Source organism: Scyliorhinus canicula, chromosome 7 (genome assembly GCF_902713615.1).
Source record: "Scyliorhinus canicula chromosome 7, sScyCan1.1, whole genome shotgun sequence".
NCBI lineage: Eukaryota > Metazoa > Chordata > Chondrichthyes > Carcharhiniformes > Scyliorhinidae > Scyliorhinus > Scyliorhinus canicula.
The window spans coordinates 34,574,104-34,597,912 of NC_052152.1; the positions used below are offsets into that span (position 1 = coordinate 34,574,104).

The window sequence follows — 23,809 nt, forward strand, 5'->3', positions numbered from 1 at the left end:
ACTTCAACCTGCAGACACAGCCTTGTTCTTCATCAGGATGTCACACAATAAGTCATTTTAGTTCCACAGTCAACATACGAAATACCTTATGTTTGGTGGATTGGCTATACTACATTGCCCCTTATTGTTCAGGGATGTGCAGGTTAGGTTATGGGGATAGGGAGTGAACTTAGGTGGAGTACTCTTTCAGAGGGTCGGTGCAAACCCAATGGGACAAATGGCCTCCTTCTGCACTGCAGGACTTCGATGATTTTATAATTCTATGTTCATAGTGTCATGTGAAAGAACCTTTAAGAACTGGGTGTTTATTAAATAGCTGTAATGGATGTACCTTTAAGAAATGGGTGTTTATCAAATAGCTGCAGTGATGTCAGAGTGTGGGTGGAGCTGGGCTGTCTGTCTTTCACTTTTGTTTCGGAGCAGGCAGCTACAGTTTGTTTTTAGTTTTGTTTTGAGAGCTGGATAGCTGCAGGAAAAACAAACAGCTGTATATCTCTCTGCAATCTAAACACTGTCTCCAGATCATTTGGGTGATTTCAAAGTGATAACTGCTCTCAGAAGAGAACTTAAACCTGATCTCTGTGTTAAAAAGGGTTTTTTGTCTTATGGATGTTGCAAGGAAAGATTAAGGGTTACTTATAGAATATTGTATCTGTGGGGATGATTGGTGTTGATAGCTTTTAAGATATTTACTGTGGGTTTATAAAGTGTTAACTGGTTTCATAAATATACATTGTTTTAATTTAAAAGTACTTTCACTCTCTGTTGCACTACACCTGTAAAGTAGGCCCGTGTGTTCCTCATAACCACAATCTGTTAAAAGTTGTGGGTCAGGTGAACTCCATGATACACTTTGGGGTTCTCTAAATCCTGGCCCATAACAAATTGGGGGCTCATCTGGGATAAGCGTCTATCTATTGGGTGGCTTTGTGAACTTAAAGACAGTGATAGGTGGGCATATTTGTGGTTGCTTTTCAGGTGTGGTATTTCAGTTTAAGTAGGGAGTGTGTTGTGGACAATGGCTCTTTCAGAGGCTCAGAAGTTTTTGGGGGTGGATAAGGTCACACACAGTATCTTACGGGCAGAGACTAAAAAAAAGCTTTTAGTTTTGGCAAAAATATTGCAATTAGCGTTACCTGACAGCATGCAAAACGAAGAGGTACTTACCGCGGTAGCTGAGCATTTAAAATTGCCTGAGATACAGTCTGACTCATTGAAAATGGCAAAGATTCAGTTGCAGATTAAGCAACTTGAACATGAAAAAGAACTAAAGCAGCTTGAATACGATAGAGAGGAAAGAGAAAAAGAGAGAGAAAGACAGAGAGGAAAAAGAAAAGGAGAGAGAAGAAAGGAGAACAGAAAGAATGGCCCTAGCAGAACAAAAAGAAAGAGAAAGGGAGGTACAGATCAGGGAAACTGAAAGAGAAAGGAAGGAAAGGGAAAAAGAGAGAGTCTTTGAACTTCAGAAAATGGCGATGAAATATAACAATCAGTTAAAATTGGTGGATGTAAAGGGAAATGTACAGTTGCAGGATAGTGATGAGGATAAAGAGAAAGAGTGTCAAGGCAAAGGCTTGGTGGGGATCTATTTAAGTATGTCCAAGCATTGCCAAGGTTTGATGAGAGGAGGTAGAAGCCTTTTTCATTTCATTTGAGAAGGTAGTTAAACAAATGAAATGGCCATCGGGCATGTGGGTATTACTGATTCAAACAAATCTGGTAGATTGGGCTAATGAAGTGTTTGCATCACTATCAGAGGAGGGATCTGGGACATATGAGGAGGTGAAAAAATCCATCTTAGGTGCATATGAACTAGTACCTGAAGCCTACAGACAAAGGTTTAGAAATTTAAGGAAAGAACCTGGTCAAACATACATGGAGTTTGAAAGGATCAAACAGAGTAATTTTGATAGGTGGATAAGGGCTTTAAAATAGACAAAATGTATGAAGCTTTCAGAGAAATTATACTTTTGGAGGAGTTGAAAAATTCAATTCCTGATGTAGTGAGAACTCATGTGGAAGAGCAGAGGGTTAAAACTGCAAGGTTAGCAGCAGAAATGGCAGATGATTATGAATTAGTTGATAAAGCAAAGCTTGGTTTCCAACATCAGTTTTAGCCTGTGAAGGATAGAAACTGGGGAAAATAGAAATACTTAGGTGGTAGAGGTAAAGGAGGTCTGATGGGAGATAATAAGGAGAGTGTACCTCAGATTAAAAAGGAAATCCAGGAGGGTGGAAGAGACATGAAAAATTTCAAATGTTTTCACTGTAATAAACTAGGCCATGTGAAGTCACAGTGTTGGTGGTTGAAGAAAAGCACTGGGAAAGCTGATGTGGTAAAACAGGATAAGACAGTGGGGTTTGTTAAAGTGGTAAAGGAAAGCCCAAGTGAAGCAAAGGAGGTGCAAAAGATTATACAGCCTGACAAATAGGTGATTGATAAGAAGGTGCTAGATCTCTTCAAATAATTTACTTGTGTGGGTAAAGTTTACTCATGTGTATCAGGATGAGCAGGTAAAGAAGTCATAATTTTAAGAGATACGGGAGCTAGTCAATCTTTAATGGTAAGAGATTAGGAGTTATGAAGTTTGGGAGGAATATTGCCAGAAAAGGTGGTAATAGGTGGAATTCAGGGTGAGAAGAGTAGTGTTCCAGTATATAAGGTAAGGTTGGAAAGTCCAGTGAAGAGTGGTGAAGTGGTAGTCGGAGTAATAAACTATCTTGTCCAGGAATACAGTTTATCTTGGGTAATATATAGCTGGATCGCAGGTGGGAGTGATGCCTACTGTGGTTGACAAGCCAGTGGAAAATCAGACATCTGAAGCGTTGAAGGATGAATATACTGGGATTTTTCCGGATTGTCTAGTAACAAGGTCGCCAAGTCACAGGTTAAGACAAGAAGGGAAATCAGAGAGTGAAGATAAAGTTGAAGTTCAATTATCACAAACGGTTTTTGATCAGATGTTTGAAAAAGAACAGGTGGAGAATGAGGCGGATATTTTTAGTTCAAGAAAAGTGGCAGAGTTACAACAGAAAGATATAGAAATAAAACGGATGTATCAGAAAGCATATACGGAAGAGGAATCTGAGTGTATACCAGAGTGTTATTACCGTAAAAATGATGTCTTGATGAGAAAATGGAGACCTTTACACATGCAGGTGGATGAAAAATGGGCAGAGGTTCATTAAGTGGTATTGCCGGTAGGGTATAGAAAGGACATGTTGCGAGTAGCCCATGAGGTACCAGTGGGAGGTCATTTGCGAGTAAGGAAAACTCAAGCTAAAATCCAAAAACATTTTTATTGGCCTGGACTACATAAAGATGTAGTTAAATTTTGTCGATCATGTCACACATGCCAAATGATAGGGAAACCTCAAGCAGTGATAAAACCAGCGCCCTTAATACCATTCCAGCATTTGAGGAACCTTTTACAAGGGTCTTAATTAATTGTGTGGGACTGCTTCCTCAAAGAAAAAGTGGGAATCAATATCTTTTGACTATAATGGATGTATCTACTTGGTTTCCAGAGGCCATTCCAGTACGCAATATTACAGCTAAAAAGATTGTGGAGGAGTTACTTAAATTCTTTACTAGATATGGATTACCCACAGAAATACAATCGGATCAAGGATCAAATTTTACCTCAAAGTTATTCAAAGAAGTTATGGATAGCTTAGGAATAAAACAATTTAAATCAACTGCGTACCATCCAGAATCACAGGGAGTGTTAGAAAGGTGGCATCAAACATTAAAGATAATGTTGAGGGCTTATTGTCATGATTATCCAGAGGATTGGGACAAAGGAATTCCATTCGTACCGTTTGCAATTAGGAATTCACCTGGTGAGTCAACCAAATTCAGTCCTTTCAAAACTAATTTTTGGTCATGAGGTAAGAGGACCACTTAAATTGATTAAGGAGAAATTGGCGAGTGAGAAATCGGAACTTACATTATTGGATTACGTGTTAAATTTTAGGGAATGATTAAATAGAGCAGGGGAATTGGCTAGACAACATTTAAAAATTGTACAACATGTGATGAAACGGGTAGCCGACAAGAAAGCAAAAGTTTGTAGTTTTGTCAGTGGAGATAAAGTTTTAGTATTGTTACCAGTGGTAGGTGAATCTTTAAGAGCAAGGTTTTGTGTACATTATCAGATTGAAAGGAAATTAAGTGAGGTGAATTATGTGGTAAAAATGCCAGATAGAAAGAAAACTGACCAAGTTTGTCATGTGAATATACTTAAAAGGTACTTCGAAACGGAAGGAGAGCAAATGGAGGAGGTTTTAATGATTCTAACTGAAAGTGAGGAACCAAATCCAGATGACTTTGAATTTGACATACCTCAAATTAAATTGGAAAACGAGGGTGTACTTAAAAATTGGGACAAATTGTTGAGTTACCTTCTAGAGGTAAAACGGATTGACCTGAAAGAATTATTGATATCACATGGGTAATTTTGTGGAGATACATTGGGAAGCACTAAAATGGCTATACATGATGTAGATGTGGGAAATGCTGTTCCAATTAACCAACATCCATATAGACTTAACCCTTTAAAATTGCAACAGGTTAACAAAGAAATTGAGAGTATGCTTAAAAATGGCATAATTGAAGTGGGTTGCAGCCAGTGGAGCTCACCTATAGTGATGGAACCTAAACGAGATAGTACCCAACGGTTGTGCATGGACTATAGAAAGGTTAATGCAGTTACAAGAATGGACTCTTATCCTATCCCACGTTTGGAGGATTGCATTGAGAAGGTGGGACAATCAGGTTTTATTTTCAAACTGGATCTACTTAACTTTACTGGTTGTTACCTTTATCTGAAAGGGCGAAGAAGATTTCAGCTTTTGTGACTCCAGATGGTATGTACCAATTCAAGGTTATGCCATTTGGCATGAAAAACGCCCCAGCCACATTTCAACGATTAACTAACAAAGTTGTTTCAGGATTACCCAATTGTGCGGTACACATCGACGATCTGGTAATTTTCAGCCAGACATGGGAAGAACATTTAAAACATCTGATGGAGTTATTCAATCGACTTCAGGAGGCGGGTTTGGTGGTAAACCTAGCCAACAGTGAATTTGGAAAAGCCCAAGTCACTTTCCTTGGACGTACAATCGGACAGGGTCAAATGGTCTCACGGGATGTGAAAACAAAAGTTTTTGGGGAGTTTCCAATGCCCTTGACACAAAGGGAGATAATGCGATTTCTTAGCATGAGTGGATTTGATCAAACATTTGTGCCAAATTTTTGTCCACTGATGGACTTGCAGAAGAAACGTCGAAAATTTCAGTCGACAGTGGAGTTTCAACAGGCATTTGACTGCCTGAAAGCTGTGATAGCCAATGTTCTTGTGTTGGAGAATTATAAAGGGCTCTGTGATCAGATTGAACTAAAGTATCTGACTTTAAAGAGTAATGCTGAGGCGTAGAGAAATGAATGGATCATGCAGAGACCTGCTTGTCCAAAGAGACTGTCAATCAAGAAGGATTCCAGTTGGAGGAAGAAGAACTAAAATGGACTATGTTATTATAATGTTTGCATATTTTGTTTTGTTAAAAAAGAAACGTATATTCACTGTCAATATTTCTTAAAGGAAAGTGAAAAATGAAACCATCTTGCAGTTGATGTTTTTTTTTCCTTGGGGGGAGGTGTCATGTGAGAGAACCTTTAAGAACGGGGTGTTTATTAAATAGCTATAGTGGATGTACCTTTAAGAAATGGGTGTTTATCGAATAGCTGCAGTAATGTCAGAGTGTGGGTGGAGCTGGGCTGTCTGTCTTTCACTTTTGTTTTTGTGCAGGCTACTACAGGGTATTTTTGTTTTGAGAGCTGGATAGCTGCAGGAAAAGCAAGCAGCTGCATAAAGATCTATCTGCAATCTAGAGATCATTTGGGTGATTTCAAAGTGATAACTGCCCTCAGTAGAGAATTTAAACCTGATCTCTGTGTTAAAAATGGTTTTTTGTCTTATGGATGTTGCAAGGAAAGATTAAGGGTTACTTATAGAATATTGTATCTGTGGGGATGATTGGTGTTGATAGTTGTTAAGATGTTTACTGTGGGTTTATAAAGTGTTAACTGGTTTCATAAACATTGTTTTAATTTAAAAGTACTTTAACTCTCTGTTGCACTACACTTGTAAAGTAGGCCCGTGTGCTCCCCATAACCACAATCTATAAAAGGTTGTGGGTCAGCTGAACTCCATGATACACTTTGAGGGTCTCTAAACCCTGGCCCATATCAAGAGGTTCAAGCTTCCTCAAGTGACAGAGATTAGGCCTGGAGGATGGGAAATTAGGATTGCTCTTGTAAGGGTCCTTCCTGCTGTTTCCCTTATTTTTGCTGTTATCATTTTGATCCATGGAGGCTTAATGGACACGTATCTTTAAGTCAAGAAGCAGAGAGGAGGAGGAATTCAAGAAGTTGCACCATATAGTACTTCTAGCTTTGAACAGCAAGATCCATACTTCATGGGATGGGGTGGGACTCAGTTCAATTGCTTGGCTGGTAGCCAATGAATTGGCCAAAATGTCATATTCTGCCTGGTAACCAGTGGTGATTGGATCCTGCCCGAGTGCGATCATTTCCAGAGACCTAAGGAAAGCTGAGTTTGACTTCTGGGAGCACAAGGACCAGCTCCCTCTCTGTCTCTCCAGAAAGGCTGCGAGTTGGTGTATTTCTGAACCTACAGGGAACCTGAATGAATGGATCTACAGTAAAACCATTCTAGGCTGCAGAGACCCGGTTCTGAAAGTTTTCTTTGAAGGAAGGCCTACTTAAAGACAACCATCTGAAACAAAGATTTTTGTTTCCTTTTATCTATTATTTTACACCTCTCTCCTCCACTCTGTGTTTGTCTGTCTTGTGTGCCTTTGTGCAGATGTTGGGGGTAAGTTAAAGTGGGGGATTAGAAATTATATAATACTTAACTAGTTGTACTTGCTGCATACTTCATTATAATTTTTGTTATAAATAAAAAGTAATTGTTTAAATTTACAAACCTGGTGACTAATTATTGGGCAGCCAAGAGCCAAAGACTTTGGGTATTTTTCTATGAATTATTGATTAATTCAATTGTGTTGTGACTCCGGATCAAGTGGGGCTAGAATTAACTTCACACTAACCCAGGGCGTCGTAACACTCTTCAAAGACAGTTAGAGATCAGTTGTCAGTAATTTAAAGAGTCTATTTGAATATCAAAATTATTAAATACTGAGCGAGACAAACATACTATCTGTGGAATAAGAGGTAATGTTTGATCAACTTTGTAGGATATTTGAATGCTTAACTGAGGGGATAAAGAAACTTCACTGCATATGGTCTGCATTAAAAAAAAATACAAATGCCAAACAAGATAAGGATGATGCATGAGAACTGTGGGTAACGTGACTCCAAAAAAAAAGCATTTGAACTCTGCTTTAACTCTGCATAGTAATTAAACCTTTGTTTACATCATCTTGGCTCAACTCAATACATTGGTGGAACAATTTGCCCAATGATACTTTGGAGGACAAAAAAGCTCAGTCCAAATATGTCCTATGTGATTCGGTCGAATAGCTGCGTGATCTAGCACGTAAAATCGATCTTCGCACAGTATGGCATGCCATCAATTGTCATGTCGGACAATGGTCCCTGCTTCAGCAATTATGAATGGACGTTTGCTTGCAAGTATGACTTCAAACATGCCACATCGAGCCCGCTCTATCCACAGTCAAGTGGGAAGGCAGAGAAAGGCGTTCACATAGTCAAACAGCTGGTCATGAAAGCTTTCGACAGAAGGGAAGACATGCACCTCGCCCTGCTCAGCTACCGGTCAGCCCCACTGGTAAATGGCCTGTCACAAGCACAGCTGTTCATGAACAGGCAGCTCGCTCTCCATGGTAGCCCCCACAGTAGATAGAAAGCTCCAAACGAAGCTAGTCTTACAGAAGTACAAGCAAAAAGAGGCACGTGACAGATCTGCAAGGGCATTGCAGCCTCTGCAAATACAAGACCCAGTCAGAGCTCAGAATCCCAATGGCAGAGGGTGGACAAGGCTGGCAATGGTTGTCCAGGAAACGGGTCCACACTTACACAAGGTGCTCACCAAGGATAGCTCATTTCTGCGCTGAAATCGAAGAACCCTACTCAAGGTGCAGCGACCTTTTGTGCTCAACCCGATAGACGAGTCTGAATACACCCAGTCTGTGTTGGTGCTGGGGGAAGGATCAGTGATTGATGCAGATTTGCACGTTCACCACCCAAGATGGTATTCAGGCGGTTGTCCAGAGTGCGGCGGAAGCCTGATAGACTGAACCTGTGACTGAACACTTCCTTCTCAAAGAAGAAATGTGATTGTAAATAAGGATGTTTAAAGCATGTCTCCAAAGGAAGGGGGATGTGGTGATATGCGCACGCATATCTATGTATAATTGTACATAGTTGCACTAATGTATATATTTGTATATAACAGTGCCACTGTATATAGACACTAGGGATAGCTATGACCTCCTGTTCCCAGGTAGAACCAGACCGGGACAGACATATATCAGAGGACAGACAAGGGCGTGGCACTTGGTGGCGTGATGGACAAGTGGCCAGACATCAGTAACAGAGACAGAGTTGTTTGCACATAAAAATGCATGGTTACCATTAAGAATAAATACTTGTAGCAACTACATCTTCATGTCCTATGTGTATCTTCATCATCAAGGAAGTAATGGGACACAAATTGACAAGCATGCCAACTGTGCAACATCAAGAGCTTCTCAAAAACTGATGTTAATTATTCATTTTTAGGAATGTTTTCAGGGAGGGATCTTAGCAAAGGACAGAAGAACATCATGCTGTAATTGACAATGGCATGGGATCTTCAACATCCCCTAATGGGGGATTAGGGGGCCTCACGGTAGCATGGTGGTTAGCATCAATGCTTCACAGCTCCAGGGTCCCAGGTTCGATTCCCGGCTGGGTCACTGTCTGTGCGGAGTCTGCACGTCCTCCCCGTGTGTGTGTGGGTTTCCTCCGGGTGCTCCGGTTTCCTCCCACAGTCCAAAGATGTGCGGGTTAGGTGGATTGGCTATGCTAAATTGCCCGTAGTGTAAGGTTAATGGGGGGATTGTTGGGTTATGGGTATACGGGTTACGTGGGTTTAAGTAGGGTGATCATTGCTCGGCACAACATCGAGGGCCGAAGGGCCTGTTCTGTGCTGTACTGTTCTATGTTCTAATCACAAGAGTAGGTACATATTGATTTTGGGCCACCGGACAAATATGCCATTTAGACCTCCCAACGTTTCCTGCTACTCAATGTGTTCATAGCTAATCTCTGCCCTAATTTTCACCTTTGCCCCATATCCTTAATACCTTTGATAACCCATCTTAACTATAAAAATTACATTTTTTATTCATTCACAGGATGTGGGCATCACTGACAAGACCAACATTTATTGGCCTTTCCTAATTTCCCATGAGACGGTGGTCATGAGCCACTTTTGTAACCACTACAGCTTGAGGTTCAGTACACCCACAGTGCTGTTTGGTAGTTCAAGAACTTTGACCCAATGACAGGGGAAGGAAAGGTAATATTTTTCAAACTCATTGTGATGTGTGACTTGGAGGGGAATTTGTAAGTGCTGGTGTTTCTCTTGTTCTCCTGGATAGTAGAGGTCTATAAAGGTGCTATCAAAGGAGTCTTGGTGAGTTGTTGCAGTGCCTCTTATAGCTGATACACATTTCAGCCACAGCTTCCTTAGTTAATTTCTAAAAGGCCTGGCTCTAATTTTTAGACTATTTCCTCAAATCATAGACTCCTCATTCGGCAGAAATAGCTTCTCCCAGTCAGCCCCAATTGTTCCCTTAATACATTGAAACTTCAATAATCTCCTCACCCTTTAAATTCCAGGAAATACAACCCTAATTTCTATAATCTTTTCTTGTAATTTAACTCTTGGGAGACCAGGTATCATGTTGATAAATTTGTGCTGTGCTCCCTCCAAGGCCAACATGTCATTCCTAAGGGGTGGTGCCCAGAACCTTCAGTACTTGGTATGGTCTAACCAGTACTTTATATAACTGAAGCATGACTTCCCAACATATAGGTTCTCTAGATAGACTATTGCATTCAATTAGCCGTTTTAATTCTGTAACCGTTCACAACCTTTCAATTATATATATACATATATATACACATATATATATACATATATATATATATATCTAGCCTCCCAAACCTCCACCATTTCTAGCTTTTTATCAGGCAATAACAAAAAAGCGTGATGTTGTTCAAGAATTCAATTTAAAAACAATAGGTAAAGCCCCTTGTAATTTTCTAGCATTAATCTAGGCTCCACAGATATTTGGAGAAAGTTGGAAACACCGCTTGTACCAAAAACTACTGGAATTGAGCCGACTAAAGTTGATTTTCTATTCAATTCAAGAAAGGAAAATGTACTCTGGTACAATGAGATGAAGCCAAACAACTATTTTAATGAAAGGGAGCAGTAACACCAGTGTACACACATTGTGCATCTTTTTATTCACTATACACCAAGCTATACACAATTGAACCTATTCCCCCCACACCAATATGGAGAAAATTTAAAATCATGATTCCAAAAATACACTAATTATAGAATTAACACTTCTATAAATATAACTTCACCATTTACTCAAATCGTGCTAGAAATTTGAACATATTAATGCTGAACTGTTGCACACAGGTCCAAATCCCAGCTTGAAACCAGCTGTCGCTACAAGCAAGTGCCAGTGTATACTCAATGGAAATGGAGTGAGACAACTTCTTAAAACTCTGCATACAATATCCTTCTCCAATACCGATAATCATTTCATTCATCAACATTGAAAATGAAAACAATCTCATATATTAGTCGGCAATTCTTGAAAACATACAAGTTAAAGGTTGAATTTAATTAGAGCTCCCCATTCTAAATTACACAATACATTTAACCAAAAGAGATTTGAAACATAAAAATGGTTCAAAGAGAAGACATAGTATTCCATTTGTAACCAGTGCAAATACTATTCTTTGAAACACAGGTAATAACTACAGCAAACAATTCAAAAAATAGGAAGATAGCAGCATCTGCATGTCATGAGCACAAATTATTTAATGAAGCTCAAAGAATGTGCATGCTAAATTAGGAAAAGAATATTTACAAGCTCAAGAAAATGTTCATCGTGTGTTCATAAGAATGCAATTTTGAGTTTTAAAAAATATGTTTTGCACCTACATTTTTAAGATTTATCTATCAATCATTGCCTTTGAAAAACACAACGGGAACTCCAAATAGTCAAACAGAATAAAAGAAAATAAAGGTGCACATTTCGTCCTCTCATACAGTAGAAACTTTTATTAAAGGCAGAATGCAGACTTTCATGATGGCCCACTGGAATTTGAGTCTGACAGATTAGGTCAACTTGAAGTTTGTTCTCCAGCCTGTACTGAGTTCAGCTGAAGCAGTGTTGAGTACAACAGCTGGCTTTGGTGTCCTTGAAAGTTACATTTGAAAAATGCAGTTTCAATTTTCTTAAACTTATGACTGAACAATGATGTTGTTATGATAAAATGTAATTTAATGTTCAAATGCTCTCAATGTGATTGACTGGTAAAGTTTCAATAGTCAGAGATAGAAAATTTCAAAAATGTGAAACCATTAATGTAAATCAATTTAACAGTAGTTAAGGCAATGCAATCAAGATTTAAGTTTGGTTCTAAACAAAGTTGCTGAACAAATAAGCACATCGTAACAATCCCAAAATGCACACGTGCTCTAAGGCACTAATTTCTCAAATACAGGCAGCTTAGGGTACTTATTACAAAATTGACGTACAAGAAATTCTCTGATTACATACAAATGCAGTAGAAAATTGAAAATATTTTAATGTCCGTACTACCAAATATACAATAGATCATACAAAAAGGGAGGGGAAATGATAAGAGCAAAAATAAAAACAAACTATAAAAGCACACACAATCCAACTTTAAAGCAACTAGGGATGTTTGTTTATGTTAAAGATGCTATTGCAATTCATTATTGATGTAGCAAACTGTTCACAAACTAGAAGCGTTATCCAGTCACCCTTGATCTCAAAAAATGTCTCAATCTTTAATTATTTCCATAAATACTAGACACCACACTTACATTGTCTCTGGAATAATCTATTAACTTGATCCCCATTAACTTTTACTAAAATTGATAATGGAAAACATGTTAATTCTCTGGGAACCTTTTTCACATTCACTTCAAACAAGAGTCTATAAAGTCAAAACTTCATAACCAGAATAGAAAGCCTCCAACTCAAAACTGTGCACAAAGATGTACACTATGTTGTTTGAGGTCAGAACATTATTGGCAGATAGCTGGAATAGCTAAGCATATGTCCTGCTCATCAACCTAACTCCATTAAAAAGCAAGCATTATTATTGGTATTTTACTTGAGATGTAAATTGTATCTATTGATCACTGGATTTTTGGTAAATATATTCTTATGGGAGAGGGAAAGTGGTGCTGCGAAGGTGTTGCAAGTCAAAAAAGCAGTTGACCAAAATTCCAGCGTTTAGAAGTAATTAGCATTAAAAATTGCTTCCCAAAATAGTAATATAAAGTTGAGCACACCTGTATTAAATTTTCCTCCAATGAGATTATACAGTAATGCACTGCACATAATTTTGTCAGCTTCTACTGTGCATTAAAGATGTACATCATACTGATACAAAAGGCATATCTGTAACCTTCACACAAAACATCCAATAGGTCATAACAATGCATTAAAAAGGTTATTTAGCAGACGTCACAATTTTCTAGAGACCAGTAAATTGACAATAGTCCAATTGCGGTGGACTGCAGCGAAAGATCAGTAACGTATCTGCTTGAATTCTCCAAAATGAAGGCACTATTATGGGTATTTTACTTGGGATGTAAATTATTTTTCATGATCATTGGATATTTATTTTGGAAATGAAACAAGACAGCCTTTAGTTGTTACCAGGCTCACCAGTTACATCTTCAGACATTCATTATTTCTTAGGCATTTTCACAAAAACCACAAGTTTCAAAAAATATTTGTGCTATCCACGTAATTAAGGCAAGGAGGTTACAACTTCAAAAATCACACTTTGGCCAGTACTTAGGGAATAATGTTTCAACACAATTATAAGCATTAAAAAATCTGCAGTGTTTTCAGTTTCTTCATTTGAGATTTCACTAATTAAGCCAACACACCCCAGGTGCATTTGCAAAAGTACAAGTTGTAGCAGCATTTCTGAAAGAATTAAAATCCATGTTAGATTCATTTGAAATTCCTTCTGTGCTTCTTATTTAAATGACTGCGTAATATCTGAATAGTCATATAGTGATTAAAGTATGGATATGTATTGGTCATCTCCTTACTGAAAAATATTACATCAGATTTAGATTAATGATCACCCTTTTAAAATAATTGAGAAATTAGAAATTAACATTGGGGTTATAATAGGTTATGTATACCAATATTTGTAAATTTTCCAAATGTGAATATGAAGCTATGCTTTAAGAAAGAATTAGAATTAATGGCAGCATGCATTACAATGGCACGCATTAAGACACTTAAGAGAAACTTGTGATCTTGTGTAAACAGGTACAAAAAAAACGATGTTAGCAGATGCTCCACTTTTATTACAATGCTCCATCTTCAGGGTAACATTATTTTCATGCCAAACATGTTGTAAAGCACTTCATCACTGCATCTCTGTAAAATGAAGAAATTCAAATGTCACTTCATGCATTTAATCATTTAGAAAAACAATATTTGGCATTTTTGAACACTGAGATCGTTAAAATGCTTCCCAAACTATTTACAACCATGATTTATGCTCTGTAATGATTTAAAACTTTTCAAGCTAGGTGAGAACCTATTACAGTAGATTTTTTTTCTTTTATCTAAAGTAGTTTGGTCAATACTTGAGAATATTATGCATTTCCACAGGAAATATGATCATATTTACCAAATCTATTTTATACAACCAACAAGGTTTCCTTTGGCAACAGGTACAGCCTGAAGTTTTAGGGTGGGGTGGTGAGATAGTTAAGTTTAATGAACAGCAGAGAAGTTACATGCACAACTAGCCTGCAAGTGCAACAGCAAGTGATAACCAGAGTCTGACCTGTGATTGAGGGAGAATGGGTAGATGCCTGACAAGAAACCAGCAGCAACAAAACATACCAGTTCTTTGAGGACATTGATGTAAATGTAGATATTAAACATTGTATTAATATATCCATTTGACTAATAACGCATTGGATATACGGAACTTTCATATAAACTGTACTGCTGTTGTTACACAGGAAAAGGTGACAACCAAATTGGTCACAGCAAGAACAAAGAACAAAGAAAATTACAGCACAGGAACAGGCCCTTCGGCCCTCCCAGCCTGCACCGATCCAGATCCTTTATCTAAACTGGTCTCCTATTTTCCAAGGTCTACTTCCCTCTGTTCCCGCCCATTCATATACCTGTCTAGATGCTTCTTAAATGATGCTATCGTGCCCGCCTCTACCACCTCCGCTGGTAAAGCGTTCCAGGCACCCACCACCCTCTGCGTAAAAAACTTTCCACGCACATCTCCCTTAAACTTTCCCCCTCTCTCCTTGAAATCGTGACCCCTTGTAACTGACACCCCCACTCTTGGGAAAAGCTTGTTGCTGTCCACCCTGTCTATACCTCTCATAATTTCGTAGACCTCAATCAGGTCCCCCCTCAACCTCCGTCTTTCCAACGAAAACAATCCTAATCTACTCAACCTTTCTTCATAGCTAGCACCCTCCATACCAGGCAACATCCTGGTGAACCTCCTCTGCACCCTCTCCAAGGCATCCACATCCTTCTGGTAATGTGGCGACCAGAACTGCACGCAGTATTCCAAATGTGGCCGAACCAAAGTCCTATACAACTGTAACATGACCTGCCAACTCTTGTACTCAATACCCCGTCCGATGAAGGCAAGCATGCTGTATGCCTTCTTGACCACTCTATCAACCTGCATTGCCACCTTCAGGGTACAATGGACCTGAACTCCCAGATCTCTCTGCACATCAATTTTCCCCAAGACCCTTCCATTGACCATATAGTCCGCTCTTGAATTTGATCTTCCAAAATGCATCACCTCGCATTTGCCTGGATTGAACTCCATCTGCCATTTCTCAGCCCAACTCTCCAATCTATCTATATTTTGTTGTATTCTCTGACAGTCCTCCTCACTATCTGCAACTCCACCAATCTTAGTATCATCTGCAAACTTGCTAATCAGACCACCTATACCTTCCTCCAGGTCATTTATGTAGATCACAAACAACAGTGGTCCGAGCACGGATCCCTGTGGAACACCACTAGTCACCCGTCTCCATTTTGAGACACTCCCTTCCACCACTACTCTCTGTCTCCTGTTGCCCAGCCAGTTCTTTATCCATCTAGCTAGTACACCATGAACCCCATACGACTTCACTTTTTCCATCAACCTGCCATGGGAAACCTTATCAAACGCCTTACTAAAGTCCATGTATACGACATCTACAGCCCTTCCCTCATCAATTAACTTTGTCACTTCCTCAAAGAATTCTATTAGGTTTGTAAGACATGACCTTCCCTGCACAAAACCATGCTGCCTATCACTGATAGGATCTATTCACATCTGGAAGAAAATAGACTTATCTCTCAGCATCTTCTCCAACAGTTTGCCTACCACTGACGTCAAGCTCACAAGTCTATAATTTCCTGGATTATCCCTGCTACCCTTCTTAAACTAAGGAACAACAATAAAGGGAGGGCTATCGAGTCTCATCTGAAACATGGCATCTTTAACAATGTAGCACTCCTTCAGTACTGCACTACGTTCCAATTTAAAATATGCACTCTAGCACTGGCCTGGGGTGGAATCCACAACTTTCTGATTCAGAGACAGCAGTTGTATCAACTGAGCAAAGCTGACAAAGACTATTTCATATTCATATCTTATTAGACAGGTTGCATACCTGAGTTAATTGCTCACATTCAAATCCACCAAAACAAAAAGTGTAAAAGCAATGTACCCTGAATTAGGGTAGTTCAGCTTCCCTATTCAAAGTTGCAGCATATTTTCTCTTAAATACAATGCAGTCTATATTCGGGAATGGGTTTTACAACATTACAGCACTTTTAAATGGAACCGCAATTTATCAGATGGACCTTTTCAGCATATTTTCAAACTTCATAAAGATTTACGACAAAAGCAAAATAGTGCAGATGTTGAAAATCTGAAATAAAAACAGAAAATGCTAGAAATGTGCGGGTCAGGCAGCCTCTGAAAAGGGATACAGAATTAACATTTAGCTCATTAATCTTTCATCAGAACCAATTCGGAAAGATTTACTATCTGACCCGTTAATTATATGTAACAGCAAGAAGTCTTACAACACCAGGTTAAAGTCCAACAGGTTTGTTACAAACACTAGCTTTCGGAGCACTGCTCCTTCCTCAGGTGCATCAATTATGTGTAAGGTTTTCTTTAAAGTAACTGAGCAGTGTCTGAAAAAGCATATTGTGATCAAAGTAAGAATTTTCAGAATTGGCTCTGGCGAATGGTCATCAAAGAGCAACATTAACTTAAACTGATGACAATTGATTATCTCCTTTTTGCTTTGGAGGTAAAATACCAAGAACCCAGGCATCATCTGAATTGGGAAGGAAGCAGTCTATTCGATTTTAAAAATTCAGCTCTTACATGGCTTGTTTATCATCTTTCAATTTTCAGTTCTATTGAAGGGTGCACCTAAAACATTACCATGAGTTTTCCCTTTAAAACTGACGGACTTGAGCATTGCTTGTATATTCTATATCTTTTTAGATGCACAGTTATTACAGTTTACTTGCATTGTACAACTCACCGTGCAAATGGAATGTATGAAATACTATACCTGTTGTTAAAAAAAAGGAAACAAAGGTCAATAGAGTATTGATAGTGTACTGAACTATTTATTCTTTGTGGCTTCTTCAAAACAATCTTACTTTAGCCAACAGTAAAAATCAGGCCCAGGCATGGATTTCTCCATGTCCACTGTCACACCCTGGGCGGGATTATCCGTCGGCGGGATTCTCCGTTTTGCCGGCGCGGGGGGGGGTGGTTTCCGACGGCGTGGGGCTGCCCCACAATGAGAAACCCCATTGACTGGCTGGTGTAATGAAGAATCCCGCCGGCGGGTCGGGGCAGAAATGTGGTGCGGCGGGGCGAGGAATCCAGCCCCCTTTTTGACATCAAGATTGCAACTAGTTTTTCTTTCCATCCCCACCCCGCTCAAAAGGAAAACATACTAATTGAAATTAATACTAATACTAATATTAATACTAAATACTAATTAATTTTAATTCAAAAGGTCAAGAGCGGAGCGTGTGATTAGAGAATTACTAATAACTTGTAAATAAATAAAACACTAAAAGCACATTGAACATGTTTAGGTCCAAACTTCAAAAAATAATTAATGACCTGGTCAAGAACTGCACTTGTAAAATGATACAATTGAACGGGCAGGGATTGAGCTGTTTGGGGATTTATTCATTGAGGGCAGATTTCCAGGCTTGGTGGAGGAGTTTGAGTTGCCCACCTGGTTCTGCTTTTTCCAGGTGAGGGATTTTGTCCAGAAGCAGGTGCCATCCTTTCCTCACATGCCGCCCCAGGGGCTGCAGGACAAGGTGGTGTCAAGAACAGGGGGAGGGGAGGGGAAGGTGTCAGAAATTTGCAAGGAGTTGATGGATTGGGAGGGAGCCCCGATATGGGCAGTGAAGCGCAAGTGGGAGGAAGAGCTGGGTAGGGAGTTGACGGCTGGGCTGTGGGAGGAGGCTCTGAGGAGGGTGAATGCATCCTCGTTGTGCACTAGGCTTAGCCTTATTCAGTTTAAGGTGGTCCACAGGGTGCACATGACTGTGGCTAGGATGAGCAAGTTTTTTGAAGGGGTGGAGGATAGGTGTGCAGGTGGGCCCGCAAATCATGTCCATACGCTTTGGGCATGTCCGAAGCTTGGGGGATCTCTGGCAGGAGTTTGCCAACGTTACGTCGGAGGTCCTGAAGGTGAAGGTGGTCCTGAGTCCAGAAGTGGCGATCTTTGGAATGTCAGAACACCCGACAGTCCAAGGGGCGAGAGAGGACGATGATTTGGCCTTTGCCTCCCTGGTGACATGCTGACGGAAATGATTAAAATGGGGTGGGGGGGGGGGGGGGGCGAAATCAGGTGTGTGGGTGAGTGACAGAGTTTCTCAGGCTGGAAAATATACAAGTTCGTCTTGAGAGGTTCTGTGGTAGGGTTTGCCCAGAGATGGCAACCGTTCATCAACTTTTTGAGGACAGTTAAGATGTCAACAGTGAGGGGGGGGGGATTAAAATGGGGAGGGACAGGAGCTGGGGAGTGGGGGGGCAGGATGGTGGGGGGGGCAAAGTATTTAGTTGATTTGTTATTTGCAGCCCTGTTGGCTTGTTTCGTGGTTGTGTTTGATATGTAAACATATAAATGCCTCAATAAAATTTTTTTAAAAAGAAATTAAATGATACAATTGGATGCCTGGAACTGGCGACTCTCACTTTACAAAGCTCTTCACTAGAAAGAGCAACTAGCAAATGCAGCCACGGGTTGACATTATGATTAATATTAGATACATTAACAAAAAGAACATTACGTTAGTAAACAAACGGAGTTGACTCATGGTTCAAGCTGATGTTTTCATCAGAGAAAGCAAAGAACAGCTTGTCATTTTAGTGACATGAACAGACACTGCGTAATCCTTTGAGGTTACTTTAATACATTTTGTACAGCTACTGACAATAGGAAAGAGCAAACAATATATTTTATTGTTTCCTATATCGGAATGTGCACATGACAAAATCCAATATACAAGTTTTAAGATTAAAACTGGCAAACATTCATTATTTAAAGATACTCTACAAAAAATATTTTGTAAAAAATTAACCTTCTGACAGAATCCTGGGAGCTTTCACACAGCCAGCTGAGGTATGTCCAAAAGGTTGTTGACCTAGTTCACGAACAGCACACCCACTGAAAGCTTCCCATATTTGCACTGCCTCCCCCAAACTGTTTGGTGATATTTTTTAATTTACAAGTTTTACATACTTATAACCCCTCTTGCCCAAACTAATGATAATGGGACTGGGAGATGATACCATCTTCTCTTTGAATCCAGCCCTTTGCTCAGGTTCTTAAGTTAAATAGAACTTCAGGCAGTGTCAAACCCACTTTTAGTGAGTGAAAGGTCAGAGCAAAGGACTAGCTGCCCTGCTGCCTTCAGATTTTTTTTGGTAATGTAATGCATGCCACTTTGATCCAGTTTTCCTCACATTTTGCAATTAAGTTGAAAAATCATGCAGCCATTTAAATTACAGTATATGACCATGCAAAGCACCAAACAAGTATATTAGTTATGCCATGCATGCAAATGGACGAAAAAAGCCTCACACCCTAATATAAATTATTTAATTTCAGCAGGTATATGTTTGCTTACCAGGCCATAGCAAAGAATTGCAGCACACAAAATATCAAAGCAAGGGCTGCTTTCTTCCACTGTAATAGAAAGTGAATAGATGAGGTCATTTCATGAACTGAATCACCTGCCCCAAACAATGTTTTTATATTTAAGAGATAAACAAAACATACCCAAAATGCAGAGCATAGTGTACACACAAGGCAAACCTGCAAGAAAAGATTTCACACTTTGAGATAATGGCTCTGAATACATCGGCTACATTCAACATTTTTTTTTTTTTAAATTTAGAGTACCCAATTTATTTTTTCCAATTAAGGGGCAATTTATCGTGTCCAATCCACCTACCCTGCACATCTTTGGGTTGTGGGGGCAAAGCCCACGCAAACACGGGTAGAATGTGCAAACTCCACACGGACAGTGACCCAGAGCCGGGATCGAACCTGGGACCTCAGCGCCGGGAGACTGCAGTGCTAATCACTAGGCCAGGGTGCTGCCCTGTGGACAACATTTCTGTACATAGTTGATAACTGGGTCTTCACAGGAAAATTATTGTGGTGACAAACTTTTGTTAAATCACTGTTCAAACCCAAATTTGTAGTTTGCAGAATAAAAGACAGGTTGATTAATATTTTCTCCAAACGGTAGTACTTTGAGAACCTTTCAAACTTCCACTCTTGCCGGAATTCTAAATCTGTGGTCTTTATCTTCGGCTGCTAATCATTTAATTAACCAAAATTTGGGTATGAAAATATAGATATGAATTTTTTTATTTAAAAAAATATTTTATTAGGATGTTTGCTATTTTTATAATAACAATAACAGCGACATAAACATGGTATACTAAACATTTCCACCCCCATTACAATATTCACATACCCCAACCATGAACAACAGTCCGGCCCCCGGCCCCCCCCCCACTTTGGCATTCGGCTTCTGCTGATATTTAAATTTTCCTCGAGAAAGTCGACGAACGGCTGCCATCTCCGGGTGAAGGCTAACATTGATCCTCTTAGGGCGAGCTTTATTTTCTCGAGACTGAGAAACCCAGCCATGTCACTAACCCAGGTCTCTACACTCGGGGGGAGGGAGAGTCCCTCCCCATTAATAAGATCCGTCTCCGGGCTACCAGGGAGGCAAAGGCCAAGACATCGGCCTTTTTCGCCTCTTGGACTCCCGGCTCTTCGACACTCCAAAGACTCGGCACCACCTGTGTTTTGAGTACCGTGGACATCGCCTTAACAAAACCCTGCCAAAACCCTCTAAGCTTAGGTACAAACCGATGTGCAGTGCCGCCCATTCCCGAGCCACCTGGAACCCAGATATCGAAAGCTCTCCCCTACCATTCTAAGCGGCAACTTTCCCAGTTTCTTCTCCTGTCCTCTTGCCTGGATCGCAAACATCTCGCTTTTCCCCATGTTCAATTTATACCACGAAAAATTACCAAATTCCCCTAGGATCTGCATAACTTCCCCCATCCCCTCCAATGGGTCTGAAATATACAAGAGCAGGTCATCTGTGTAAAGCGAGACATGGTGCTCCACCCCCACCCAAACCAGCCCATTCCAGTTCCTAGAGGCTCTGAACGCCATGGCCAGTGGCTCTATGGCCAGAGCAAACAGTAGCGGGGAGCGGGGAGATCCTTCTCCCATTTCAGGATTAATGAAATCGAGGCATGCAACATTGTTGGGGGGAGGACTCCCTTCTCTCCTGCTTCATTAAATGTCCTCACAAGCAGTGGGCTCAATATCTCCGAAAACATCTTATAGAATCCCACCGGGTAGCCATCCGGCCCCGGGGCCTTGCCCGACTGCATGCCCTCCAGCCCCTCCATTATTTCCTCAATTTCAATTGGGGCTCCCAGTCCTTCCATCAGATCCTCATCCACCCTCGGGAACATCAACTGACTCAAAATCTGCCTCATCCCCTCCACCCCAGCCGGTGGTTCCGACTAATATAATTTGCTGTAAAAGTCCTTAAACACCTCATTCACCCCCACTGGGTCCAGGACCGTGATCCCACCTCTACACTTTACTCTCCCCATCTCCCTGGCCTGCTCCCTTTTTCTCAGCTGGTGCACTAACATTCTGCTTGCCTTTTCCCCAGACTCATAGATCACCCCCCTTGCCTTCCTCAACTGTTCCACCGCCTTCCCTGTAGTCAACAGCCCAAACTTCACCTGTAACCTCTGCCGCTCCCTCATTAGCCCCATGTCCGGGGCCTCCGAGTATCTCCTGTCCACCTGGAGTATCTCCTCAACTAACCAATCCCTCTCAGCCCTCTCCACCTTTTCTCTGTGGGCCCTTATCGAGATTAATTCCCCTCTGACCACTGCCCTCAAAGCTTCCCTAACCGTCGCTGCAGAGACCTCCCCTGTATCATTTGTTTCCAGGTAGTTCTGGATTAACTTTTTCACCCACCCACAGACCGCTTTGTCCGCTAACAACCCCACATCCAGCCTCCATAGCGGGCAGTGTCCTCTCTCCAAACTGACCCGTAAATCCACCCAATGTGGGGCATGATCTCTGCGATTGCCGAGTACTCAGTATCCACCACCCCCGGTATTAGAGCCCTGCTCAGAACAAAAAAGTCGTTGCTAGAGTATACCTTGTGGACATGGGAGGACAAAGAAAACTCCTTCGCCCTTGGCCGTGCAAACCTCCATGGGTCTACTCCCCCATCTGTTCCATAAACCCGTTCAATTCCTTTGATTTTTCCTGTCCTGCATTTTGACCGGTCCAATTCCGGATCAATGTTAAAATCTCCCCCTATGATCAAGTTATGCGACTCTAAGTCTGGGATCTTACCTAACACCCGCCTCATAAATTCCACATCGTCCCAATTCAGAGCATATATGTTCACGAGTACCACCCGCAACCCCTCCAGCTTCCCACTCACCAGTATACACCTGCCTCCCGTGTCTGACACGATTCTCCCTGCCTCGAATGCCACCCGTTTATTAATCAAAATTGCTACCCCACCTAGTAGGGGCTAGCAGCACGGTTCAATTCCCGTACCAGCCTCCCCGAACAGGCGCCGGAATGTGGTGACTAGGGGCTTTTCACAGTAACTTCAGTTGAAGCCTACTTGTGACAATAAGCGATTTTCATTTTCATTTCTTTGAGTCAAGCCCTGAGTGGAATACTTTGTCAACCCACTCCTTTCTTAATCTAGTCTGGTCTGTAACCTTTATGTGTGTCTCTTGTAACATTGCCATGTCTGACTAGCCATCACCGTTTTTAGGCCAGCCTCCAGCTCGCGTCCCCGGCCTCCTCGAGCCCCCCGTCGGGCATCCTCCGTCTCCGGCCTCCCATTTGTCCCCTAGTAACAGTTCCTCCCCTGTCAGCAAAGCAGCTACCCCCCCCCCCCACCCCCTCCCCCCCCCCCCACCCGGTAGGTATGAAATTTTGTGGGCAAGGTAATAGATTGATACTGTTTTACGTCATAAACCAGCCCATATGAATAGTGAGAAGTTTGAAAATAGAGCAGAAAGTTTACATAAATATCAGTTGTGCTCTTCTAGATATTTTTATAAAAAGTTTTAAAGTACAAAGTACAAAGGATAAAGTTGAGAGATGACATACCAGCAAGAAGAAATCAATCTTCAATCAGGTTCATTATCTTAAGTATATTTCAGAGGGAAAGACCCATAATGAAAGGTCCCCAGCAGGGATCTGACTGAAGTACTATCATATTGTAATGGTGTTAGTGTCATATGGAAATATCCTGATTTACTCAATGAAGCACTGTATTATTGTGTAGTTGACACGACCGTACCGGCCAGCCGTGTAGTCAACACGACCGTATCGGCCAGCCGTGTGGTCGACACGACCGTACCGGCCAGCCGTGTGGTCGACACGACCGTACCGGCCAGCCGTGTGGTCGACACAACCGTACCGGCCAGCCGTGTGGTCGACACGACCGTACCGACCAGCCGTGTGGTCGACACGACCGTACCGGCCAGCCGTGTGGTCGACACGACCGTACCGGCCAGCCGTGTGGTCGACACGACCGTACCGGCCAGCCGTGTGGTCGACACGACCGTACCGGCCAGCCGTGTGGTCGACACGACCGTACCGGCCAGCCGTGTGGTCGACACGAGCGTACCGGTCAGCCGTGTGGTCGATACGACCGTACCGGCCAGCCGTGTGGTCGGCATGACCGTACCGGCCAGCCGTGTGGTCGACACGACCGTACCGGCCAGCCGTGTTGTCGACACGACCGTACCGGCTAGCCGTGTAGTCGACACGACCGTACCAGTCAGCCGTGTTGTCGACACGACCGTACCGGCTAGCCGTGT

At 41.3% G+C, this 23,809-nt stretch overlaps 1 protein-coding gene across 2 annotated transcripts in view; it reads right to left on the bottom strand.

The window, feature by feature from the left end:
- Positions 1-10,459: 10,459 nt before the first annotated feature.
- LOC119968851 (vesicle transport protein SFT2B-like) overlaps positions 10,460-23,809 on the bottom strand; it is a 54,663-nt gene continuing 41,313 nt past the window's right edge. For both annotated transcript variants that reach the window (XM_038801734.1, XM_038801733.1), the window contains exons 5-8: positions 19,683-19,718; positions 19,531-19,589; positions 16,911-16,940; positions 10,460-13,740 (exon numbers count right to left, since the gene is read on the bottom strand). In XM_038801734.1, the coding sequence (XP_038657662.1) occupies positions 13,701-13,740; positions 16,911-16,940; positions 19,531-19,589; positions 19,683-19,718 (165 nt within the window). In that variant the 3' untranslated portion in view covers positions 10,460-13,700. The remainder of the gene's footprint in view (positions 13,741-16,910; positions 16,941-19,530; positions 19,590-19,682; positions 19,719-23,809) is intronic.